This window comes from Camelus bactrianus, chromosome 25 (genome assembly GCF_048773025.1).
Source record: "Camelus bactrianus isolate YW-2024 breed Bactrian camel chromosome 25, ASM4877302v1, whole genome shotgun sequence".
Lineage (NCBI taxonomy): Eukaryota > Metazoa > Chordata > Mammalia > Artiodactyla > Camelidae > Camelus > Camelus bactrianus.
This window is the reverse complement of record NC_133563.1, coordinates 38,491,111-38,515,355: the sequence shown is the minus strand read 5'-3', so window position 1 is coordinate 38,515,355 and position 24,245 is coordinate 38,491,111. Positions and strand designations below refer to the sequence as shown.

The 24,245-nt window shown below is 54.8% G+C and overlaps 1 protein-coding gene across 11 annotated transcripts in view; it reads right to left on the bottom strand.

Moving 5' to 3' along the window:
* MROH1 (maestro heat like repeat family member 1) overlaps positions 1–19,974 on the bottom strand; it is a 65,914-nt gene extending 45,940 nt beyond the window's left edge. For 5 of the 11 annotated variants that reach the window (XR_012502166.1, XR_012502167.1, XR_012502168.1 and 2 more), the window contains exons 1-6: positions 19,824–19,974; positions 10,015–10,092; positions 8,862–9,007; positions 2,814–2,945; positions 2,237–2,399; positions 1,973–2,071 (exon numbers count right to left, since the gene is read on the bottom strand). Coding sequence is in view for 8 of the 11 variants with exons in the window: in XM_074352720.1 (XP_074208821.1) it covers positions 1,973–2,071; positions 2,237–2,399; positions 2,814–2,945; positions 8,862–9,007; positions 10,015–10,036 (562 nt within the window). In the remaining 3 variants the exon portion in view is untranslated. The remainder of the gene's footprint in view (positions 1–1,972; positions 2,072–2,236; positions 2,400–2,813; positions 2,946–8,861; positions 9,008–10,014; positions 10,093–19,823) is intronic. The other 6 variants (XM_074352714.1, XM_074352715.1, XM_074352718.1 and 3 more) reach the window with 4 other exon arrangements.
* Between the last annotated feature and the right edge of the window lie 4,271 nt (positions 19,975–24,245).

Here is a 24,245-nt window from a genome sequence, read left to right as displayed (position 1 = left end):
TTTTGGTTGCCGGTCAGTGCTAGAGAGTGTGGCCAGGCCATGCATGACCCTGCTGCCTGGGACGTGTCGACACCGTCGCTGGGGCCTCCCTGCAGCTCTTCTCCTGCCTGGCCGCAGCGTCCCGCAAACTGGACAAGGTCCTCCGAGTGTGCCCGTGCCACTGCCCACCTGTGCCTCCTTCCTGCAGTGGGCACAGATCTGCCCAGAACCAGAGGCTGCCTGCGAGGACCAGAGGCCTCAGCCCTCTCCCGGCCCACGCGGGCCGCCGCCGGGCTGATGTGGACTCTCCTGGCCTGCCTGAGGCCATTCCATGGTCTTTCCTCCAACTGCAGACACTGAATTCCCATCTGTGGCGAGGAGTGCACCTCAGTAGGAGCGCGGCAGAGACAGAGTGCCTGCTGGCCCCTCCCACCTACACAAACACCAACAGGGTAGAAACTGCAGGAACTTTAGGCCTGTGAAGGGAAGGGCACGAAGAGTTCAGAACTGCATGTCCGCTTTCCACACAGCGCTCAGCGCTTCCCAGGAGCGCTGCCAATGCTTCCCGGGGGAGCTGTCCAGGGCACACAGCTCCACGGCTCCACGCAGGCTCTTCCACCACCACCAGCCTGGATGCTCGCTGTCCGAGGCTGGTCTCCGCCCCCACCTGCCCCTGCTCCCTTACCCTGTTTTCAGCACACCTAAGGTACACACCCCGCCCAGACCCACAGCTCTGCCTGGGTCCCTTCCGCGTCCTGCTCCTGCGTTCCCAGCTCAGCAGTAATTCCTGGCACAGCTGCTTGGAGATCCTGTCGCAAATTCCCTTTTTAGCCAAAACTAGGTCAAAGAGGGTTTCCATCATTCAATCCAAGCACCTGCCATCACCCACAGGTGGGAGGAGCCAGCAAGAGGAAGGCACCAAAGAGGCCACAGCAGGGAATAGAGAATGGAGGACATGGGGACTATGCAGAGGGCTGGCAGGAGCTGGAGCCCTTCCCTGGGCCCCTGAGAGCCACCAGGAACAGGGTGGGCTGGAGCCCAAAGAGCTAGGCCCCTGCTAGGAAAGTCCCCAGGTGTGCAAAGGATGGACAGCTTCCCTGGGACCCCTCCTCAAACACACCAACCCTCCAACCCTCCACCTGACTACAGAGCCCCCCAGCCCCACCCCAATCCCACCCCAATCCCACCCCACCTCCTGCCCACCGCAGCCACACCCTCTCGTTGTAACCACACCCGACCACGCCCCTGCCGAGTGTAACCAAGCCTCCTCCACATTCCCCCTGGCCTGGTTGCCTAGGGCGGAAGCCCAGGACCTCCTAACAGGCTGGGCTTGGGATCAACAAGGCTCCTGTCCTCGTGGGAGCCTCCCCCTCCCACCCCGCAGTACCAGCCCGCGGTCTTCCTGAGATGGGCGGGGACACTGGGGACACCAGGAAGTCGACGGACAAGGGCAGTGTGGTGGCTGCTGGAGGAGGCCCAAGCCCCTCAGCCCCCAGTTTCAGGATCCTCTACTCCCCTCTCACAAGAGCCCCCTCTTCCCATGAAGCGCCGTGCCATGAGGCACCACCCCCTGCCCAGGCACACAGAGAGCCACACATACAGAGGGTGAGACAGAGCACTCTGCGCCAAAATGCCCAGGGAAAGGTCACTTTTCCAGGACGGAGCAGGGGGAGGACTGTGAGCAGCTTCAGCGTGGGGCAAGCCTCTTCCGCACCCCCAGTCAAGTGTCCAGGCCTCAGAGGACTGCAGTGTGAGGTCTGCATGGGGGGGTGGGGGGAACCCAGCAGCAGAGAAAAGCAGTCAGAGGGCAGAGGCCAGGCCTCTACCTGCAGCAGTGCCCACCCAGCCCCGCCTGCAGTCACCCTTCCCCTGAATGTCCCACCCTCCTCCTACAGCCCAAAGGACCCACGCGCCCCAGAGGGGCACTGGAGTCAGAAGGCCCAGGAGTGGCCCAGCAGTGCGCAGCCCCTGCCCCGCAGAGACCCCGTCTTACCGGAGCAGAACACCACCCTCATGGTGTCGTGCTTGGCGGCGCCCAGCATGGGCAGCATGGTGCTCAGGACGGACGTCAGGAAGGGCACCATGCCGAACACTGCAAGACAGGCGCGTCAGGAAGAGGCAGAGGGCCCTGCCACGTGCCAGGACCGCTCTCTGCACAGCCTGGGGCTCATGACAGAACTGTGAGGGCATGGGGTGCCATCGGGGCTCTTGGAGGGCCCCTCGACTGGCTGGGGGTGGGTATCGAGCTGCCACCTACCATTGGAAACTGAGAGGCTGGCGAGCGTCTGCACAACGAAGTAGTGGGGCAGGACCCCGGGCTGGAACTTGCTCAGCAGCTCCTCCATCACCCTGCCGATGAACCGCTTCCCCACCGCCACGAGGACACTGCTGGCCGCCTGCTGCCAGTCGTAGACCAATTCCTGCCCCCCAAAAACCTGAACTGACACCCTGACCCAAGCAGGCAGTACCTCACCCTGAAGTCGCCCAAGAGGCAACCCTGAGCCACTCTGCCCTTGGTCACATCAGAGAACACGCTGCCTCTTCTCCGGGCTGCAGCACTGGCCCCACACAGAGCCAACTCGCCCTCAAACAGCAGAGCCGGGCACAGGTGCCTCTGTGCCCTGGGAGTTTAAGAGTTTTGCTCTCTGTTTCCATCTGAAATTGTGGGTTGACCCTCCTCACCCCAGAGGGGTAGTCAGTACACAGGACCGAGGGGCCAGTGCTGAAGCTGCCAGACAAACACTCCTGACGCACTTGGGTGGAAAGGCCTCGGAAAGAGGATTCCTGCCCGAGCCAGGGCGAGCCAGCCAGGCCAGCGCAGGTGCCCCTCATACCTTCACTCTGGTCATCTCGCCGGAAGCCAGGAGGATGACAGCCCTGGCCGTGTCCTTGTCCAGCTCACTGAGGTGATTGTTCACCACCGTCTCCATGGCCCTCAGGATCATTGCCCGGTACGGATGTGCAAGCTGAGGAGAGAAACCGGCGGGGAAGGAGGGGGCCTTGCTTGTCTCTCACAGCCCGTCCTCCAGCTTAGGAAGGAGTGCGGGCCTTCTGAGACTTCAGTGTGAAATGACACCACTCCGAGTGGCCCAGCAGGCCCCACCTCCTGGGTGAACCTGCCACCAGCCAGCGCGCCCCAGCCCTGACACAGCCCCTCCTCGGCCCCTCCTGCTGTATCCGGCCCTGCGCGCCTCCTCTGTGCACTTCACCCTGATGACACCGCAAGGACAGAAGACCCAGAGGTGAGCAGAGCCCAGCCAAAGGAAGGGCTCTGTCCACCCCGAGTCCTAGGGCATCACAGGGCTGGGAGGTGAGGGCAGGAAGTGCTCAGGGAGCCACGAAAGACTGAGACCGGCCTCTCCCTGAGGACCCCACTACTCCCAGAGCCCCCAGGCAGGGGTGCAGACAAAGCGGGCAGTCTCAGTGCAGTGGGAGGGGCCGGGCCACCCGGGACAGCACAGAGCCCGTGCGGCAGGAGGAAGAAAGGCAAGAGGGAGCCACTCAGGCCAGCTGCTCCCTGCAGCTACTCAGGCTGAGGAAGGGGTGCTAGTGACCCTGGGGCAGGAGCCCCTCCCCAACAGCACGCCCCCATCCCTCCTGCAGAGCAGCCTGCACTGGGTGCAGCCCACGGGGGAGAGCGGGGAGGGCAGGAGTGTGCCAGCACCAGCCCCCACAGGAGATACGGCCTCGGCGCCGCTCGGTGAGGGAAGCCTCGGAGGACGTCCAGGTACTGCTCAGACGGAGTGGACGACCCCTCGGCCTGGGCACGCAGCCAGCTGCTCAGAGCTGCCGTGTGGGTGCAGGGAGTCCCAGACACACCCCGCACCACACTGCTGGGCTCGCTCGGCCGGGCATGTCTGTTTCGAGACACATCGGCTGAGTGGGTTGCACAGACACTCATGCCAGGCCACCAGTGGACATGACATTTGTTCCTGAGAAAAGCCAGCGTGGAGCACCCACACCCCTGGGTAGACCAGCAGTTCACACGGAACTGGCCATCGTTTTCTGGGGGAAGCTCCAATTTTCAGTTTTCTCTTCTCAGTATCAAACTCTCCAATGTCCTGTGGGGTGGCAAGTCTTGGTGGCAGCAGTGATGGCCACACTGCGTCGGTACTGGCCACTCCAGTTGTAAGCAAGCTCTTCCCTTTCCTTTCAGGCTTCAGCAAGCAGGCTTGCCTGCGTTTAAGTTCTAAATTTGGTAATAAATCATTATTTCAGATTGTAGTAATTTGGCACTCTTCCCAGGTGGGATATGAGGTTTTTGGGGGGAGTCTGCCCTGCCCGGCGGGGCTAAGCTGCCTCACTGGAAGTCACTGAGTGGCAAGCTGGACACAGGAGGCACTTTTTCTTTGGGGAGTGAGAGAATCTGGGGAAGGTGGGAGTGACTGTAAATGGTACAATTCCACTGAATCAAAATCCCTGCTAAGTTGGGAAGAACAGCTCTGAAAAGCAGCCGGAACACTGACCCTACGTGATTGGGACTCATCACTCCTTTCTTGTCGCTTTGCTCTTTGGCTCCTGGTCTTGGAAATACACATCACAGTGTATTAGGTACCCATTTTTAGCTGCTTTTATTTCCTCTTCTCGTATATGAAGATGTTTGGGTGGGATCTTTGCTTTTTTCCCCCCGAAAATCAAAAGGAAGAGATGAAGTGCCCGGCCCTGAGCTCTGCAGGTTCTGCTCACAGTCTGCCAGAACTCGGCGGGCCAACTTGGTCTTGGCCAACCTGCCCTCAGGGAAGCGGGACACAGTGGTTCCGCTGGGTCCGTAGCTGTGATGGACTGGAACCAGAAACCTAGGTGCCCCACAAAAAGATGTACTCCCTAAAAAATGTGTCATAGGGAGATATATATAGTTTAAAGCTTTGTACATGCATTACTTTCGTTCTAGGATTTGGCTTGAATTTTGGTTTGTTTTATGGCTGTAAGCACTGTTTTAAAACCCCACCTCCATTAATAGATGGGACAGGCCCCACTCAGGAACAATCCTTCTCCAAGGAAAGCCTCACATGGCTGAAAAGTGAACGCAGTAACAACCCTCTTTAAGTAAAAACGTACAGCTTATATCTGGGGAAAATACAATGTCCTACTGATGGGGTCACTCCCGGCTGCAGCTTTGTCTTGTTTTGTCTTTTGCTTTTCAGTAGTGTGTTAAAATACGCGTAACAAAGGTCACCATCTTAACCGTCTCAAGAGCACAGCTCAGGAGCACCAGACACATTCGGCTTGTTGTGTGACCAGCACCACCACCGTCCACCCTCATCCCTGTCACTCTCTTCATCTTGTAAAACTGAAACACTGTCCCCACGGAACACCAACCCCCATTCCCCTCCCCCAGCCTGGCACCCACCTTTCCACTTTCTGTCTCTGATTGGACTATTCTATAACTCCTGTAAGTGGAATCATATAGTATTTGTCCTTTTGCGACTGGCTTATTCCACTGAGCATACCGTCCTCACAGTTCATCCACACTGTAGCAGGTGTCAGAATTCACTTCCTTTTTAAGGCTGAATAATATTCTATTGTCTGGAAGGACCATATTTTGTTCATCCATCCATTCACTGATGGGCACTTGGGTTGCTTCAACCTTTTGACTAATGTGATCAATGCTGCTATGAACACGGGTGTGGAAATACCTCTTAGAGACCCCGCTTTCAATTCTTTGGGGTATTTACCTGGAAGTGGAATTGCTGGGTCATATGATAATTCTATTTTTAACTTTTTGAGGAATCACCATAATGTTTTCCACAGCCGTTGTACCAATTTTCACTCCTACCACCACTGTACAAGGTTTCCAGTTTCTCCACAACCTCACCAACACCTGTTACTTTCTGGTTTTGTGACAGTAGCGGTCACGATGTCTGCGAGGTGGTGTTTCATTGCAGTTTCAATTTGCATTTCTCCAGTGATTAGTGATGTTGGGCATCCTTTCATGTTCTTATTGGCCATTCATGTATCTTTTTCAGAGAAATGTCTAGTCCAGTCTTCCACCCATTTTTCAATTGGGCTGTTTGGTTTTTCTGTTGTTGAGTTTTAGGAGTTCTCTATATATTCTGGATATTAATCCCTCATCAGATGTATGATCTGCAAATACTTTCTCCCATTCTGGGGGCTGCCTTTCTACTCCATGGATAGTATCTTTTGATGTACAAATTATGAAAAATTTTATTAAGTCACATTTGTCAATTTTTTTCTTCTGTTGCCTGCTTTTTGGTGTCAAAGAAGTCACAGCCAAGTCCAATGTCCCCATGCTTTTGTCCTATGTTTTCCTCTAAGTTCTACAGTTTTAGGTTTTACATTTAGGTCTTTGGTCCCTTCTGAGTTAACTTTTGTGTATGGTGTGAGGTAGGGGTCCAACTTCATTCTTTTGCAGATGGATGTCCAGTTTTCCCAGCACTGTTTGTAAAAGACTGTCCTTCCCCCACTGAATGGTCTTAGTGCCCTTGTTGAAAATCATCTGACCACACATGTGAGAGTTTGTTTCTGGGCTCTCTATTCTATTCCTTTGGGCTACGTGCCTGCCCCTGTGCCAGCACCACACTGGTTTGATTACTGTAGCTTTGTAGTTAAGTTTTGAAATCAGGAAGCGTGGGTCCTCCCACTTTGTTCTTTTTGGGGAATGTTTTTGCCATTCACAGTCCTTTGAGATTCCTTATGAATTTTAGGATGGGCTTTTCTATTTCTGCAGAAAATATCATTGGGATTTTGCTAGAGACTGCAACAGCTACTTATTTTTAAAGAAAAGGCTGTATTTCCATTTTATGTTGCTCTCGAGAGCTCAACAAGCAGAGGAGTGACTCTCGGAGGTCCCCCTGATAGAGTGGTCGGTTGGGCCTCACCAGGCCCCCAGGCCCCTTGCCATCCTCACACAGCGGGAACTGAACCGAGGCAGCTTGCGGACGACACAGGCAGGGCCTTTGGGAGGGATCAGGCTGTGACGGGGAGCCCTGGGGAATGGGATTAGTGCCCCCAGGAAGGAAACCCCAGGGAGCTCCCTCACCCCTTCTGTCAGGTGAGGACTCGGGGGAAGCAGGCTCTCACCAGGCACTGAACCTGCCAGCACCCTGATCTTAGGACTCCCAGCCTCCAGAACCATGAGGAACAGGCCTGCTGTCTGTAAGCCATCCAGCCTGTGGCGTTCTGTCACAAAGGCCTGGGCAGACTAAGCAGCTCTCTCTGCCGCTCTTCCCAAGGCCACTTCCCGCCCACTGGCCTGACAGTCTCTGTGAAGCAGCCTGTTTGTCCCTGTGTCCACCTCTTCCATGCTGAGCCTCGGCCAACAGGAGTGAGGCCCGCCACCACCCAGGAGCACAGACCAGGTCCAGCTGCTGGAGAGCAAAGGTGCCCCAGTGCCCCGGGCGGCAGCAGAAGCTGCCAGAAGCTGATATCCACAAAGTATCGCGGGCTTTCAAGCTGCTGCCCCACCTTTGATGACCAGATGGAGTGTTCGGCTCTTTTCTGTGGGCCCACATCTTTTTGGAGAGAGACTCAGTCAGCTAAGATGCAGCCAATACAGTATGGCTATGAAGAAGCACAAGCGAGGGAAAGAAGCCCCCGGTCACAGGGCGAGGACGAGGCAGCAGAGGCCGGGGGTGCCCAACAAGGGTTATGCTCTAAGGACAGCTCCCAACAACACTCGTTTACTATAAACATAAGGAACTTTGCTTATAAAGCTGGTTAAAGAAACTAAAAAGGCTAAAAAGAGGGTAAAGTCATAAATGACATAGAAAATAACAAGTTTTCATGAAGCAGACTTCAATTTTGCTGTGAACTGCTAAAAATAACAAACCCTCTTTCAGCCACCTTTCCTCTTTGTTGGCCATTCCTTCATACAGCTAGGGCAGCCCTAATCTCCGTCCGCCAGTCAGACATGGACTTCAGCACGGCCCCCCCCGACGCCCAGCAGGGGCACTGCGAGTCCAAAGGGGAGCCGCGGTGGACATGCCCTTCCTGGCTAATCTGTGAACCGTGCCTCCCTACCCACAGCCCTGCAGCAGCCCCAGCCTTCTGTGCAACCTGCAAAGGCCAAGAACAGCAGGGCAGCCGGGTACAGCAGGGTACCCTCTGCACGAAGGGAGACGTCCTAGGGCCGCAGCAGGACTGGGCTCTCTCCCCCAGTAGGTGGCAGCTGCAGAGGGGAGCGAACACACTACAGAGAGAGCCCCTTTTAGTCATCAAAGTGTCAAATAAAACAAAAAGAAAAGTGATCTTTTGAGACTGCAAGGCTCCTTTCCTTCCAGGAATGGGCCTAAATCACGCCCTGAGGAAAACTGAAAGGCTGCAGGATTATTTCCTACTACAGGGAGCTGTCAGTGTCACAGGAGCCTGGAGCCAGGGCCCTGGAGAAAGGCAGCTGGCAGGAGCCTCTTCTGCGATGGGTGGGCGCTCAGCCACCTCTGCAGGGCCGGGCTCCGCAGAGCCGAAGAGGAAGCCTGCGAGTGGCCGCACCCACCCACCGGCAGTCTGCAGGAGCGCTGGGAGCCCAGGCCCAGGCTGCCGGGCACAGCCCCTCCCCAAGGCCCGTCCACGGGCTCCAGCGACTGCTGATGCCAGTGGCCTTCTCTCGCTGGCAGGGACAGCCATGTAGTCTCTGGCAGGAGAGTGAAAGGGGACAGCAACACCGGGCCTGCGAGCGAGCGGATGGACCCTGTGGTGCTGACCACCCAGTCCCCCTCTATGGGACTGGCCCCCAGGGCACAGGGCAGCTCATCTACCCTGGACATGCCGGCCTCAAGGGAGCCTGGACTTGCAGGTGCGGCTTTCTGCCCACAGCAGCCCGGCTGGTCGGCTCCACACCCACCAGACCCTGCATGTTCCCCCCACAGACTCCTCCCCACAGCCCCCACAGCCCCCATAGCCCCGCCCTGGAAGGGCAGGGATACCTTGTCATGCTGCCGCAGGTGCTCCTCACAGACGCCGAGCGCCTCCTCAGGCTGAGACTCTCCAAGGGCACACAGGGAGCCACACACCTGCTCCTGCACCAGAGGGTCCTTGTCAGTGATGGCGTCCAGCAGGACGGTGGCCAGCTCTGCACGACAAAGCCCGGTGTGGGTGCTCAGGCCCAGCACTGACGCCACCACCGCCATGCTCAGCCTCTGAGTCCTCAGACCCCGGCCACTTCGCATGCCTCAGGGCCCCACCAGCTGGGCCACTTCGCACACCTCAGCCACACACACCTGACCTAGTCTCGGAACCCACTCCCTCCCTCCACTTCACTTGCCAGGGTCTCTAGGACCCACTGGCCGCCTGCTCTGAGGTCACTCCCCTCACCTCTACCCAGACCTTACAACCCAGGCTGTGTTTGCTCCATGTCTGCTGCCCCTGCTGGACAGGAGCTCCTATGAAAGGCAGAGGGTGCAGGCTCAGGGTTCCTGGGGAGCAGCCTCCAAGGTGGTCCTCTGGCCCACACTTTGCTCTATGCTTGCTGGGCGGCATGCCAGTCCCACCAGCAGCTCTTGAAGACTCCTCCTCATCACCCCAGACTCTCCCACTCGGAGCCAGGCCTCTTCTGCCTCGCACCCCATGGAAGGACCCCACCATCCTCAGTGTGCCGAGAGCTCAGAGCTCGGTGCCTGGCAGCGGCCTGCAGAGCCTCCCTCACCCCTGGGGATGGAGTCCTGTGGGGCAGGGACGCAGCTCCCCAGCCTCCGCTCTGCCATGGGCCACACCCTCAGCAAACAGCTGGCCCTGGCTGGGGGAAGACTGGCCAGGCAGAGGGGATGCTGGCCGTGGGGCTTTTGGAGGAAGGGACGAAGGCACAGGGGCTCTCCCACGTGGAGCACGAAGCCCTGTGTGCTAAGCAAAGGCTGCCCCCACACCAGACTGAGCCTGTGGCCGAATTTGCCACCTCTGTGTCCGCATCTGCATAAACAGTGCTCTGTTTTCTTTTTTTTTTTTTTAATGAAAACTTGAGAAAGTGTTCGTGCACTGTCATTCCTTCAAACCCCATTTACTCGATGCCACAGGCTCCGCTGCATCCCAAACTCAAGAGCCAGCAGGTGTGACACGGAGGCCGCCTGAGAGCCCCGCACTTACTCTTCACGCGCGACTCGCCCATCACTGTGGTCTCGGCTTCCGCTCGGCCGGTGTGAACATGGACAGCTCTTCTCAAGCCTGGAGCAACCAAAACGCTGCCTTTAACACATAAGCCTCTTCCATGTACGGGCAGGTACTATACTATGTTTGTGTAAAACACAAGATTCAAATGACTCTGTTCTGGTGCAACTGTCTCTGCCACACTTTGGCTCAACCACTCTCGGAGGACAAAGGACTCCCTCCCAGCGCCCAGCAGCCCCGCCAGCACACGGACAGCCCACAGGGCCATCCCAGATGCCCCGCGGTAGCCTGGGCAAGTGTGGTCACTGTGTCCACCGACAGCACCTTCCTGCCCTCCATGAAGGGCAGAGGGCGGACACAGGGCCTAGTGTTGCTGCCAGTCTGTGCAGAGCAGGAACACCTCCCCCTGAGGGCAAGGACAAGGGCCTCGACTGCTGCGGGGCCAGGACTCCCCACACCTAAGAATCCCAGCACAGGATTCAGTGAGCCTTCTGCTGGCGGAGAGAGCCTGGCCGGGCAGCACAGGGACCCAGCGGGCTTGCTGGCATCTGAAACCAACCATGCAAACAGCCCACGGGATTCGAGAGCTACAGCTTTCAAACACCCCAAGCCTCGAAGCGCCACTTGCAACAGACAGACCCAAAGAATAGAGCCCATGAAACGTGCAAACACCTCCCCTCTTCACCATGTGGCCACACTCTCTGAGGACCAGACTGTGTTCACACTCATGTCCTGCCTGCTGCAGCGCACCGCCCTTTGCCCGCCCACAGGAGGGTGGAGGTGGTAAAGGAGCGCTGCCATGATCCGCTCCCGAGCATGCAGGACATGCTCACATGGCTGCGGACACACAGGAAGGAGGCAGAGTGAGAAGTCATGTGATTCCTGGGAGGCGGTGGAATTAAAAAGAAGTGAGAATGCTAGGTCAGGAAGGCAGACTGGTCCCAAGCATTCACCTATCCTGCCAAAACCTCAATGAAATGACAGAAAAGATGCATGTTTTAAAGGAATAAACACAAAAGAGAACTAGAACATAGGGAAAGATAAAATTAGCAGCCTGGAAGTTTCCAGGTGTTCCAGGTGGACAGAAAGCAAATGGAGAAGACGGGCTAGAAGATGGTGGTGCCAGCAAGGTGTTTCCCCTTCCTTCCTGGAGCATCTGAAACAGCCAGGAAAACAAGAATAAAACACATATTCCAATGGCGGCAGAGCAACACAGCAGCAAGAAATCGCAAAGCCCAAAAAGATGAAGGGCTGAAAACAGCCCAGCTGTCAGGCGGGAGTGAGGTGCGCTGGCAGCCGGCTCAGGAGGAACTGCAGAGCAGCTCTCAGAGGCAGGCACAGCCTCACGTGGAACCCAGGTCCTGAGCTCCCAGAGCCCATCGAGTCCACATGGAAGCAGCCCACTCCTGGGCAGAGGCCTTGCCCTGTGAAAAGCCACAGCTGCCTCTCTCCATGGCCTCAGGAAACCAGCTCCAACTCTGCAGGTCTGGAACACCCTTCACCCAAGTGCACCCGGCTCAATGGGAGCAAACAAAAAGAAACTAACGTAAGAGACATCAGCTCCCAGCCCGGTGGGGAAAAATGGACCCATCTGCCATTCCGACCAGAACAACCCAAACTGGACAAAACACGTGAAACCGTGGTTCTCAAGGAGATGGACATCGGGAAGCAAAGGAAGGGGAACCCTGAGGTCACTCCAGCTCACCCCCTGGAGGCCGCACCCAGCTGAGAAGGGCTTGGGAGGCCCGGCAACACGCCTGTGTCATGGACATGGTCTAGAAGCATCTCAGGAGACCTGGGTCCTGCTGGAGTTGGTGGCTCTAGGAACATAGTAAACTCCAGAGATTGGCAGAGGGTCCCCTGGACACGCAGTTGATTTACTGGCCAGCACTGGGCAGCAGAATAATGTCCCCAAAGATGCCCACGCCCTCATTCCCAGACCCTGAATATGTGATCTTACTTGGCAAACGGACTTACCGACCCTGAGATGGAGAGGTTACCCCGGATTATGAGGGTGAGACCAGCCTCATCACATGAGTTCTGAAGAGAAGAGAGCCTTTCCCAGCTGGGTCACAGAGATGAGATGGAAGAAGGGGGAGAAAATCAAAGCTCGGGAAGGACTCAAGCCACTGTGTCTGGCTTTGAAGATGGAGGAAGGCAGCTCTGAGCCAAGGAATGTGGGGCACTCATAGAAGCTGGGAACAATTCTCAGCTTACAGTCAGCAAGAAAACAGGGACTTCAGTCCTACAGCCACAAAGAACCAAATTCTGCCAACAAACTGAAACAGCAGAAAACAGATCCTCCCCAGAGCTCCCAGAAAGGAGCACAGTCCTGCCAACCCCTGATTTTAGCCCAGTGAGATCCACGTCAGACTTCTGACCTCAAGAACTTAAAGATAATGAATGTGTGTTGTTTAAGCCACTAAGTGTGTGGTAATTTGTTATAGCAGCAATAGAAAACCAGCACAAACACTGGGTTTGAGAAGAAACTCCCCGAGGCCAAGGAAGGAGCCACTAAAAGGATTAGCAGAACACAATCCCCAGAGCTCACCAGGGGCCAGGAGCGGGTCTGCTCCCAGCCCTGGCAGCCAGGAGGGACATCCCAACTCACAGGGCAATGGGAAGAGCACTCAGTGAAGAAGTAAAATTAGCCCGAGAAGAAATACTATTCTGGTCTCAGCCAACAAAGCTAAAAAGCAAGACCTACAAGGATCAAACGGTTCTCCAGTAACTTAGTCACAACCCAGAACAAAGCTCAGGAATAGTAACAGGAACACAAAGGCATCCAGCGCTGACAAAGTGAGACGATGATGTCTGGCATCCAGTCAGAAACTACCAAGCATGCAAAGCAGGAAGAAGACAAAGCCCACAGCCTCCACCGTGACGAACGGTCACCTGGTACAAACTAACTCAGAAATGGCACAGAGGAAAGAATTAGTAAACAAGGATATTTAGACAATTAGTATAATTGAATTTCATATATTCAAGAAACCCCAGGAGAGACTGAACATGTTAATACAAAGAGGTTAAAGTAAATGATGGGGAAAGAAAAATGAGGCTGACACTAGTCATAAAAAGCTAGAATGACTATATTAATAATAGACGATGCAGATTTCAGAGACATAACAATTCTAAATATTTATGCACCTAATAACAGAGCTTCAAAATACACAAAGCCAAAAGTAATAAAGATGCCAGGAGAAATAGACTAATCCAAAATACAGCAGAGATTCCAACTCCCTCTCTCTGTAATTGTTAGAACAAATGTACAGCAAACCAGCAAGGGAAGACCTGAACAGTGCTGTCAACCAGCCTACTTGAGTCGTATTTACAGAACACTGCATTCATTATCAGTAGAACATGTATGTTCTTCCAAAAGCACGTGAAGCATTTACCAAGACTGATCATATTTTGGGCAATAAAACAAGTCTCAATAAATTTAAAAGAATTCAAGTCATAGACAGAGTATGTTCTCTGACTACAGTGGAATTCAATTTGAAATCAGTAAGAGGAAGCTATCTGAGAACTCTCCAAGTATTTAGAAACTACTTAACATGTTTCAAAATAATGCATGAGTCAAAAAAGAAAAAAAATTTTAAATAAGATTAGAAAGCATTTTGAAGGGAAAGAAAATGAAGACATATCAAAATTTGTGGGAAATTTATAGCACTAAATGTCTGTATTAGGAAAGTAGAGTGACATTGTGAATCTGAATAAAAGAAACCTCATTTAACAGGGAGCGGGGAGGCTCCCATGCATTACCGCTCCAGGCAAATTACAGACCCACAGGAAGAGACAGGACCTGCATTCCCAGCAGGCAGGTGTCTCCACTTTAGGCCTGGCAGGAGGAATATCTCTCCCTGCCCAGCAACAAGCCCAGACAATGGGAACCCTAGCAACTCAGAGAATGGAAAGCCATCACCATCCTAAATTCTCACTTCCCTCCAAAGGACTTTCTTCAAAGCAGCCCCTTCCAACTTCCTCCTGCTCTCTATAAAGTGACTTTCTTTCCTTTGTTTGCTGGACTTGCCTATAGTTTTTGCTATAGCCTGGTTGTCACAGACTGAAATTCTCTGCTACTCCCAAATAAACACATTTTGCTGGTAAAATAACTGTTTTTGTTTGAAGGTCAACAACATCAACTTCCACCTGAAGAAACCAGACATTCAAATGAAGCAAAAGAAAAGAAATAATAAATATCATTATGTAAATTAAAGAAATAGAAAACAGAGAATAGAAAAAATCAAAGTACCAAAGTTTAGTTATTTGAGAAGATCCATAAATTTGATAACCTCCAGCCTGACTGATCAAGAAAAAAAGAAAAAACAAATTACCAATCTTAAGAATGAGAACAGTGACATCATTACAGAGTCTACAGATTTTAAAAGGATAATAAGAATATATTCTGAAAAACTTTTTGCCAGAAAATTGGACAACTTAAAATAGACAAGTCAATTATACCTCAAAAATTATAAAAATTTAAAAGTAAAAGAAATAGGCAAGTTCCTCGAATGACAAACTACCAAAGCTCACTCAAGAAGTAATAGATAACCTAAACAGCCCTGTATCTAAGAAAGAAACTGAACTTATAGCTAAAAGCCTCCCCACAGAGAAAACCCCAGGGCTAGATGACTTCCCAGGGGAATTCCAGCAAACATTTAAGGAAGAAATAATACCAACTCCACAAAAATTCTTACCGGAAAATTGAAAACAAGGAGCACTTACCAACGGATTCTTTAAGGCCAGCACTACTCTGATAACAAAACCAGACAAAGATATTAAAAACAGTGAAAAATATAGACCAATATTCCTCATAGACACAAATGCAAAATTTCTTAACAATATTTTATCAAATCATATGCAAAAATATGTGAAACGATAATACATTATGACCAAATGGGGTTTATCCCATGAACACAAAGTTGCTTGAGTATTTTTAAGCGCAGTCAATGTAAATCATATTAACAGACCAAAGAAGAAAAACCATATAATCATCTCAATAAATGCAAAATAAGCATGTGTCACGATCCAACATCTACTTATAATAAAAATGATCAGCAAACAGGAATAGAAGGGAACTCCCACAACCCGATAAAGAGCACCTAAGGAAAACCTGAAGGGACGTCATCCTTAATGGTAAAAGACTAACTGCTACCCCTGCAAGATGGAGAACAAGGCAAGGATGTCTGCTCTCACCACTTCTATTCACTATCCTACTGGAGGCTCTAGCCTAGGCAATCAGGTAAGTATAAAATAATATAAGGCATTCAAATTGAAAAAGAGGAAAAACTGCTTTATTCACAGGTGATGTGATCACCTATGCAGAAAATCTGATGGAATCTACAACTGGAACCAGATCAGTAAGTCAGCTAGTGAGGTCACAGGATATAAACTTAATGTTAGGTGGAGGGTATAGCTCAGTGGTAGGGTGCATGCTTAGCACACACAAGGTCCTGTGCTCAATCCCCAGCACCTCCATTTAAAAAATAATAATAATAAATGAAGTTAATATTCAAAAATCAATTGCATTTCCATATACTAACAACAATCAAAAATCGAACAAGCTGTACCCTTTGCCATTGAGCAAAAATAATATGAAATATTTAGGGATAAATTTGACAAAAGATGGACAATACAGTAAAACTATCAAACCGCGCTAAGAGATATTAAAGAAAAGTTAAATAAATGGAGAAAAATACTGCGCAAGGATATCAATTCTTCCCAAGTGGATTTACAGACTGAATGCATTCCCAATCAAAATCCTAGCAGGCTTTTTGTAGAAATTGACAGAATGATTCTAAAATTCATACGGAAATGTAAAGGACCTAGAATAGCCAAGACAACTCTGAAGCAAAACAAGGCACAATTGGAGGACTTATATTTGTAAGTCCTGACTCCAAGACTTATTAGACCAACTGATTTTCAACAAAAGTACAAAGGCGATTGAGTGCAGCAGGGACAGTCTTTCAACAAATAGTAGTGAACAACTGGATGTCCACACGCAGAAAGTAAACTCCAGTCTATAGCTCACACCATACACAAAATCTCAAATGATTCACAGACCTACATGCAGAACTTAAAACTATAAAACTTCCAGAAAGAAACAGAGAAGCAAGTCTCCATGACTGACACCAAAAGCAAAATCTACAAAAGAGAAACCTGATGAACTGAAATTCCTCCGAGAACTGCTCTTTGAATACACGGTGACGTGACAACTGGACAGTGACGGACACACGGTGACACGAGTGACAACTGAACAGTGACAGACACACGGTGATAAGCGGCAGGCCCTCCGTCGTCCCCCTCCTTGCCCCCTTCGACCCTTCCTACCGGGCAGCAGGTGGCCTGCTCCCTCACTGAGAGTCTCCCCTGGTGTCCACCTCACCTAACCCTCACTCTCTGGCCACTTCCCCTGCGCTCATGCGCTGCTCTTTGTCACACGCAGGTCACATCATGCCCACCTCTGCGCAGCAGTCTCCACTGCTGCCCCCGGAATCCAGCCTCTGCCCACCAGCCTGCACGCTCATGCTCACCCCATCCTCAGTGCGGCGTAAAGCAAACAAAAGATAAAACAGGCAAGTCATTCATGACAGATGGACAAGAGGCGCATCTGTCTCATGTTAACACGCAAAGGGGCCCGTCCGCGTCAGCAAGATGCACAGCAACGCGGGCAGCGCGCAGGCACCGGGCTCTCCCTGCGTCCCCAGCGGAAGGCTTGGGCGGAGGCCCGGCACACAGCTGCCCTCCGCCGGCACCAGACGCCGCCTGTGCTGTGGACCCACGCAGGTGGGGACAGCCAGTGGAGCCCAAATGGTCACTCTTCACGACAGGATCACCCACCTCCCGACACCCTCCTGCAGGAGGCCTCACGTGAGGGCAACAGCCATGTATGAACAACACTTACATCTACCAGGGATCTGGTTAGACTTTTTAAAAGACAAGCATGGGGAGAGGCGGTAGCCAGGGAAGTATCAGCCACGGTGGAAGAGCTAGGCTTCACCGGTTCGATAAGAGTCCCTCTGTGGCCCCCGCCCGGACCAGGCAGTTGGTCTGTGGGCTTATGACACACCGGGGTGGCAGCACAGACCCTGCTCCCTGTGGAGCGGACAGACGAATCTGTGAGTGCTCCACAGGGGAAGGGGATGCAAAGAGAGGGAAGGGTCTGGAAGGCCCCCTGCCTCCCTCAGGAAGCACTTAGAGGTACCATCTCCTTTCACCTGCAGGGCCAGGCAGGTCTGAGAGCAGCTGTTAGCAGCTGGGAAGCAGTGGAGCAGGACTCAAGCAGGACTGGCTCCAAGCACTCCCTCCACGCCCGCCCATGATGCCCATGAGCACAGGTCACAGAGCAGGGTGACCGTACACACTGTAGGCCACCTCAGTCAGTCAGGAGGAGTGAGGAGTCAGTCCTCCTCACCTGTACTCAGTCAGCATTCACTCAACTGCACTGAACAAATGCCCACGTGCTGCCGCCCCAGCCCACAGAGCCCCTGGCCTGAAAGGGCCATGCGTACAACAGCTGCCACATGGACGGGCACAGGCTGAGAAAGGTGCGGGGCCAACCTTACTGAGCTGGAGGGGTCAGAGACCACGAGGGCCACACCCCCAGCCCAGAGGCAGCCTGTCCAGAGGGTGTGTGAAGGGAAACTGGGAAGTCAGGACACCATGGGGGTCATAGGAATGTCCCACCCAGGCACGAGGCCCAAACACGAGGCCCAGGGGCCTTCCCTTCCTAGCACAGGAGCCAAAGAATCAACTCCCAGAGTCACTGACAAAAACAGGGCAGATGACCAAGCAGACAGCCCACACAGCTCACAGTCCCTTGAGAATCCAGGTTCCCAACATAAGCCACACCAAGCTGTGTCCCCCCAACCAGGTGCCTCCAGTGAAGAGGGCACCTTCCTCATGACGTCCAGCAGCCAGCCTTCCCTGAGCACTGGCCAGGAGCCTTCCTGGAGTCCCTACCCGAGCAGATCAAGCAGCTCAGCTCCATGAAGGGGCTGATCACAGATGGGCAACAACCCAGCTGCTTCCCTGGGCCTCAGTGGACTCTGGGTCTGAACCAAGCGCAGACACCTGCTTCCAGGCATGTGAGCCAGCTGTGAACTTGAGAAAGCAAGCAAGTGCCCCACGGTTCCACCTCAGGTCCACCAGTGATCCTCAGCCCAGACGTTGGTTTCAAGGTAACTCCAGGTCAGCTCAATTCCAGGTCATTCCATGCTGTCACCAAGAGAGACCAAAAACGCATGCTCACTTGAGCCACAATAGCCGAGGCCTGGGAACCAGGATCCTGCTGACAACAGCATCCCCAGGCCCCTTGGCTGTCTGGACCGCAGGGCAACTACATCACAATCACGCCACCGGCCAAGTGGCCCACAACTGATGCTTCTCAGGTGGGTCTCCTGGGGCCCCGTGCCTGCCAGCCCCCTCCATCTGGGCCATCATCACCACTCAACCCAAAGGCTCTAACACTCAATCCACCAACTTCACCCCTGACTTCTCTCAGGTCCCCGCCTCACCTGCCTCTTTTCCTATGTCATCATGCCCCCAGCTACCTCGGTCCGAACTCAGCATCACTCCCTCCTGTTCCTCCGTCTCCCTCCCCACACCCTACAGTCACTCACTGACCACCTTCTTCTCCACCTCTACCTTCATCCCTTTCCAAAGTGGTCACTGCCCCCAGGACTGTCCCCTCAAAGCCAGCTTCCACCCTAATCCCACCTATCCCCCCACCCCAGACAGCCGCTCCAGCTTATACCCCCCCAGAACCCTCTGCCCCCACACCCCCTTATGCCTCATTGCACTTGAGCTTATCAGTCACCCAGCCCCAACCCTGGCAAAGGGGACCCTCTTAAGTATGCAGGTTGGAACTGCCTGTGCACACAGAGCCCTTTTCTCAGACCCCAACACTGCACTGCAGCTATGCTGGTGCTGCAGGAAAATCAGAACCCAAAATTGGGCCTAGGAGGCCAGGGACTGTGGGCCAGCCCTGGCCTAGCACCAGCTAGGTCTCACCTTGACTGAGGGCTGGACTTCCTGCAGCCCCTTCCAGCTTTACCACCTACATTACACGACCAGAAATCCTTAGGACTTTGGACAAATTACCTCCCTGCTCTGGACTGCCTCCTTCTCTAATGTCAAAGAGAAAATGAGAAGAATACGACGGCCTCTGCTCTTTGGGACTGTCGGGGTCTAGGCTTAGCTTCCCATGGAGGCAACCCCTGAAGTGCCTGCTGGGGGAGCAGGAACGTGGACCACACGCCTCCGGAAAGTGACAGGCACTAGGACTGGCGACCCAGTGTCCCCCAGGGAGGGGGTGGGCACAGGGGACCAGGTACCTTGAGCCCCACCCTGGGAGGGGCAGGCGGGGCGGAGGGGTAGGGACGGGTAATCTGAGCCCCACCCTGGAAAGGGTTGGGCAGGGGGACTAGGCGCCCCGCGTCCCACCCTGGGAGGGGACGGACTCGGGGACCAGGCGTCAGGAAGAATGTGAGCGGCTAGGCTCCCAGGCCTCTCTTCCGGGTTGTGACGCGGCAGATCCCGCTCCGCGCGGGGCTGGACGCACCTGAGCCCAGGGAAGGGGCGGGCTCGGCCCCGCGACGCCGGGACCCTCCCTTTGCTCGCCGGGTGACCTTGGAGAGGCGCCCCCTGACTCGGCTTCCCCCGCGGCCTAGCCAAGGGGGCGGCCCAAGGGTCTGCGACCCAGGATCCCCCGAGGGGCACCTCCCCGAGGGAGCGCAGCCGTCCCCTGGCCCCCTGGCCCCGGCCCCCGGATCCCGACCGCCGTTTACCTGAGGGGCCGCCGCAGTAGCTGCCGGGGCACCGCCCTCCCGCCTGCCGTGGACCGGGGCGGGCGGGGCCACGCGACGAGCCCGTCCCGCCGCCCTCCGCCAACCGCGGCCCGGCTTGCGGTAGTCCGGCCCCGCCCCAACCCGATCTCCGAGCTCATTGGTCGGAGGGGCCTCCCTCTCGGTCTCTCCGCCCCGCCCACCGAACCCAAGAGAGCCGGAGTGCGCAAACTCCACCTCGTGCTCGGCCCCGCCCCCGGCCGCCCAGTGACCCGCACACCTGACTGTTGGGCGCGAGGACCGCCGCCGTGTGGGCCGCAAGGCGGGACTGGCCACTGCGCAGGCGCGGGAGCAGCCCCCCCCCCCCCCCCACTTCCCATTCTGCTGTGTCCCGGTCCGGTCCGTCACTTACACTCCACGATCCCCGCACACAGACCCCGCGCCACACACCGGGGGACGCAATGGGGATGTGGGTTCCGCCCGCCAAGGCGCCCAAAGCAGGTCCCCTCGCAAACACATACCTGTCCAGGTACACAGGCCAGGTGCCCCCAATCTGGACACACACGGGCTCTGTCATGCCCTCTATCTCTCACTCATGAACACACGCCCTGAACACCCAACAAACATCCCAGGGACCCCGAGGCCACCGTGTCCTTGCAAACAGGTACACACGTGCACCCGGGAGGCACACGTTCAGTCTGCCAACAGGCCGTGGGAATGAAGATGAGCAGGTGTCTGCATTCTGGACCTTGGAATCTGGAGGAGGCAGATTATAAACAAGTAAACGACTAAAATACACATGAAGTGCTCTGAGGGGTCGCAGCTAGAGGCTGAGAAAGGCAGAAGCTGAGAGAGGAGCCCGAGTTGCGGGCAGAGACACACTGGCACGTGCAAAGTCCCAAGGCTGAAATTGCCTGGACATGTTTACAAACCAAAAAATCAAGGAGTGAGTGGTGTTTCCGAAGTTCAGGAAGTAAAAAGAGCGATTTGAGAAGAAGTGGTCGGCAGCACTAACAGATGTGTGCCACTTGCTGGGACTGCAGAGAGCTGTGGGCTGGGGTGCAAGGAGGCAAAGTAGGGGCACAAGTTTAAACACTGGGGCAGGAGGTTTTAGCTCAGTGGTAGAGTGCATGCTTAGCATGCACAAGGTCCTGGGCTCAATCCCCAGTACATCCCTTTAAAAAGAAGTAAATAAATAAAAGTAAACCTAATTACTCCCCCCTCCCCCCCCCAAAAAAGACAATATAAAAAGTAAATAAATAAATATTAAACACCAGGGTAGGGTGGCAACTGAGTAGTGCCTGGGAGGTGGGGGCATTCTTTCACAGAGAAAGGCTTCAGCCTGTTTCTGTTGCAGGGATTCAGACCAAAAGAGAACTCGGATGGCGAAGAGAGTGCGGTCCTCAGCAGATGGCGTCTGGCCCCTCAGGAAGAGCCCCACCCCCACCCACCCCAGATTTCCCCACAGGCAGGAGGGGGAGGGGTGAGCCCAGGCATGTGGAAGTTGCCAGGGAGGGAGGCAGGAGGCCTTTTCCAAGCTCACACCTGGACCTGGACGGCTCACTCTCCCTTAGTTCCCATGGCCAGCGCCTAGCAAGCCCAGCTGGCTGGCCCTGCCCCTCCCCAGCCTCAGCTCGATTTCTTCACCCGCCAAGCAAACAAGCTGCCCCAGCACAGGTCACAGCCGTCTTTGAACTTTGATTAAATTCTTAAGGCTAATCTCCCTTCCACAACGGCAAGCTCTGTGAGAGAAAGGCCCCTGTCTGTGATTTGCTCCCAAGGGCTCAGCACCAAGCCCAGTACTTGGCAGGCACTCAGTGAAGCTCCGTGAAGTAGCTGGATGAGCCAGGGTGCAGAGAAAGTGGAAGGTGGACAGAGCTGGTGATCATTCTGGATCCTGCCTGTCATCTGCCCAGGCAACAGTCACTGGCTTCCAGTTGTGTTCTGGTACTGGTGGGAGCCAGGAATGTGAGGGGGGCACAGCACAGACACCCTTGGCCGGAGCCACATGGTTTTCCCTTTTGCTGCTCCAGCTTGGACATGGCACTCTCCAGCCTAAGTAACACCTGAGTAACTATCCCAAGTTAAAGCCCCTCCGCTTGAAATACCTGGAGCGGTTTCTATTTTCCTAAACCTCAGGTCAGCAACAAACCAGTTTGTCCATATTGTCTATATTCCAGGCAACTTGCCAGAACGGGGCTATAGGGGAGCAAGGGAGCATCAAACGCAAGCCCGCTCTCAAGAAGCTCAAAATCCAGCGGGGATGAGATGTGTCTTACTCGTTCACGAGCGAGTACTCTGAGGCTCTCCCTGCACTGGGAGTAATACCTCACCCACCGTGAATCCCAGGGGGACAAGCCAAGTTCACAGACCCTCCCAGGACAGCAGCCACAGCCACTGTGCATCCAGCTCACAGAAGAGATACCATGAATTTGGGCCCCATGTGTGTCATCTGTAAAAGGGGTATCACTTGGTGGTGCTCAGATTTGAAATCCTGGGTGTGAACCGTCTACCACAGGACAGGCACATCGGGCGTAACTGTGAACAAAAGCAGACTGCAGGAGGGGCGGCTGCAGCTCCTAGGAACGCTTTGAACAGCACCCGGCCCATGGCAGGCACTCAGCAAACAGTAGGCGGCTACTCCCCAGCATAACAGCACCCACAGGACTCCAGGGCCCAGGAGACAGGAGGGGACATGTTGGCTCCTCTCTCCTGGAGCTGGAGGGTTGAGGTAGGCCCTTGCAGATCTTTGCTTGCCTGGGGAAATGTCATCAAGTGTGCAGAGAGCTCTAGGGGAAAGCCTGAGCAGAAGCTTTAGTCCCCAGCAGAGGAAGGCTGAGTGGCTCCCCCACATGCCAGCTTCTTTGAAGGCCTTTTATGGCCAGCCAGGGTGGCCCAAGAGGCCTTACCCTGGCTCTAGCCCTTAGGGTTCTCATCCTACCAAGTGGGACCCATGCAGGGCAGGAATGGTTCCAGCAAGATGTCTTTAGAGCAGGCAAGTCCTGGGGGACAGGACAGCCCCTTCAAGGGCACAATGCAGGTATGGCTCTAGAACCTGCCCCTGCTTTCCCAGACCCTGCCCTCTCCCACGCCAGTTCATGCTTGTGTAGCTGGGTTAGCCTCCCATCCTGAGCTCTCAGCCCCGGTCACTCTCCCGTCTGAGCCCCAGTCCCAGCAAGAATTCAGAAACTGGGCAGCAGCCTTGAGGGGGCGCAACTGGCCTCCTGCAGCCCCATCACCCCTGCCCCTCTAACACAAGTTAGGCCTCAGCCGTGCCTCCCAACCCCCTCCCCAAGACCCTGCAGTGAACTGGACGGCCCCACCCTCTTCTGCAGTGCCCTGCCCTCCATGAAGGGCAGTGGCAGCAAAAACCGGACTAGAAAACCTTCATGGAGCAGGTGCGTGAATGCAGGGACAAGGGCTACCTGCTCTCCTCCAAGAAGAATGGCTCTGGGGCCTTCCCCAAAGTCTGCCCGACCTATGCCATGTGAGAGCACATGTGGCACAACTCAAAGCTGGCCTCTAACCTGCGACGCAAACACTGTACCATGGTGAGGTCGGCCTGCCTCCTCCCCATGGGCCCCGCCTCCAGCCCAGCCCCAGTGGCCCCTGTCCTAACTCCACTCAGGCACCCCTCAGGGCCTCTGGCTCCCTCCTGGTCCCACAACCTCCCTGAGGGCCAAGCCTCCTGCAGGCTGATCACTCCCAGTTTCCAGACGCCCTGAACATATAAGTTCTTGGATGAGGGGGGTCAGCGCTGGCCCCCAGAGATGCTGCCAACCCTACCTGGCCCAGCCAAGTTCCACAGTGAGCACAAAGAACAGAGGCCCCTCACGCCGCATCCTGCCCCGAGGGGCTGTGGTCTCCCCACAGGGGCCACCCCCAACCCCTGCAAGCAGCTATCAAGGCCACCTCCACCTCTGAGGCCCCACAGGCTCTCCCGCTAGTTCCTGCCCGTGAGATCCTGTCACTCAGTGTTGCCTACAAGCACCTAAATGTGGTGGAAGGGACCCCGGGGCCAACCTGTCCCCATCCTGCCCACTCCAGGCTTGCACCCTTCCCCACCAGGGACCGTTATGCTCAGGCCCAACCCCATCCTGAGACCCCAGTCCAGTGCCTGGACAGCCCCTCCTTGGGACAATAGCAGGTGCAGGTGGGTGGGAGTCTGGCAGGTGCAAGAGACCTGCCAGAACAGCCAGCGCTCCTACTTGATGCTGAGTGCCAGGACCCCATCCGAGGCCTGCTCCAGCTGCAGCCCCAAGTGCACCTGGGCCTGCAGCAGGTGGCTAAGCACCACGCACGCACTCTTCTGCACCCTGCTCGGTTTGTACCAGGTGTGACAGGCCCACGAGGGTGGGCAGGTGGGCAGCTCCTCAGCACCTCCTGCGCCCCACCCACCACCATCTGACGGTCCCACTGCAATTG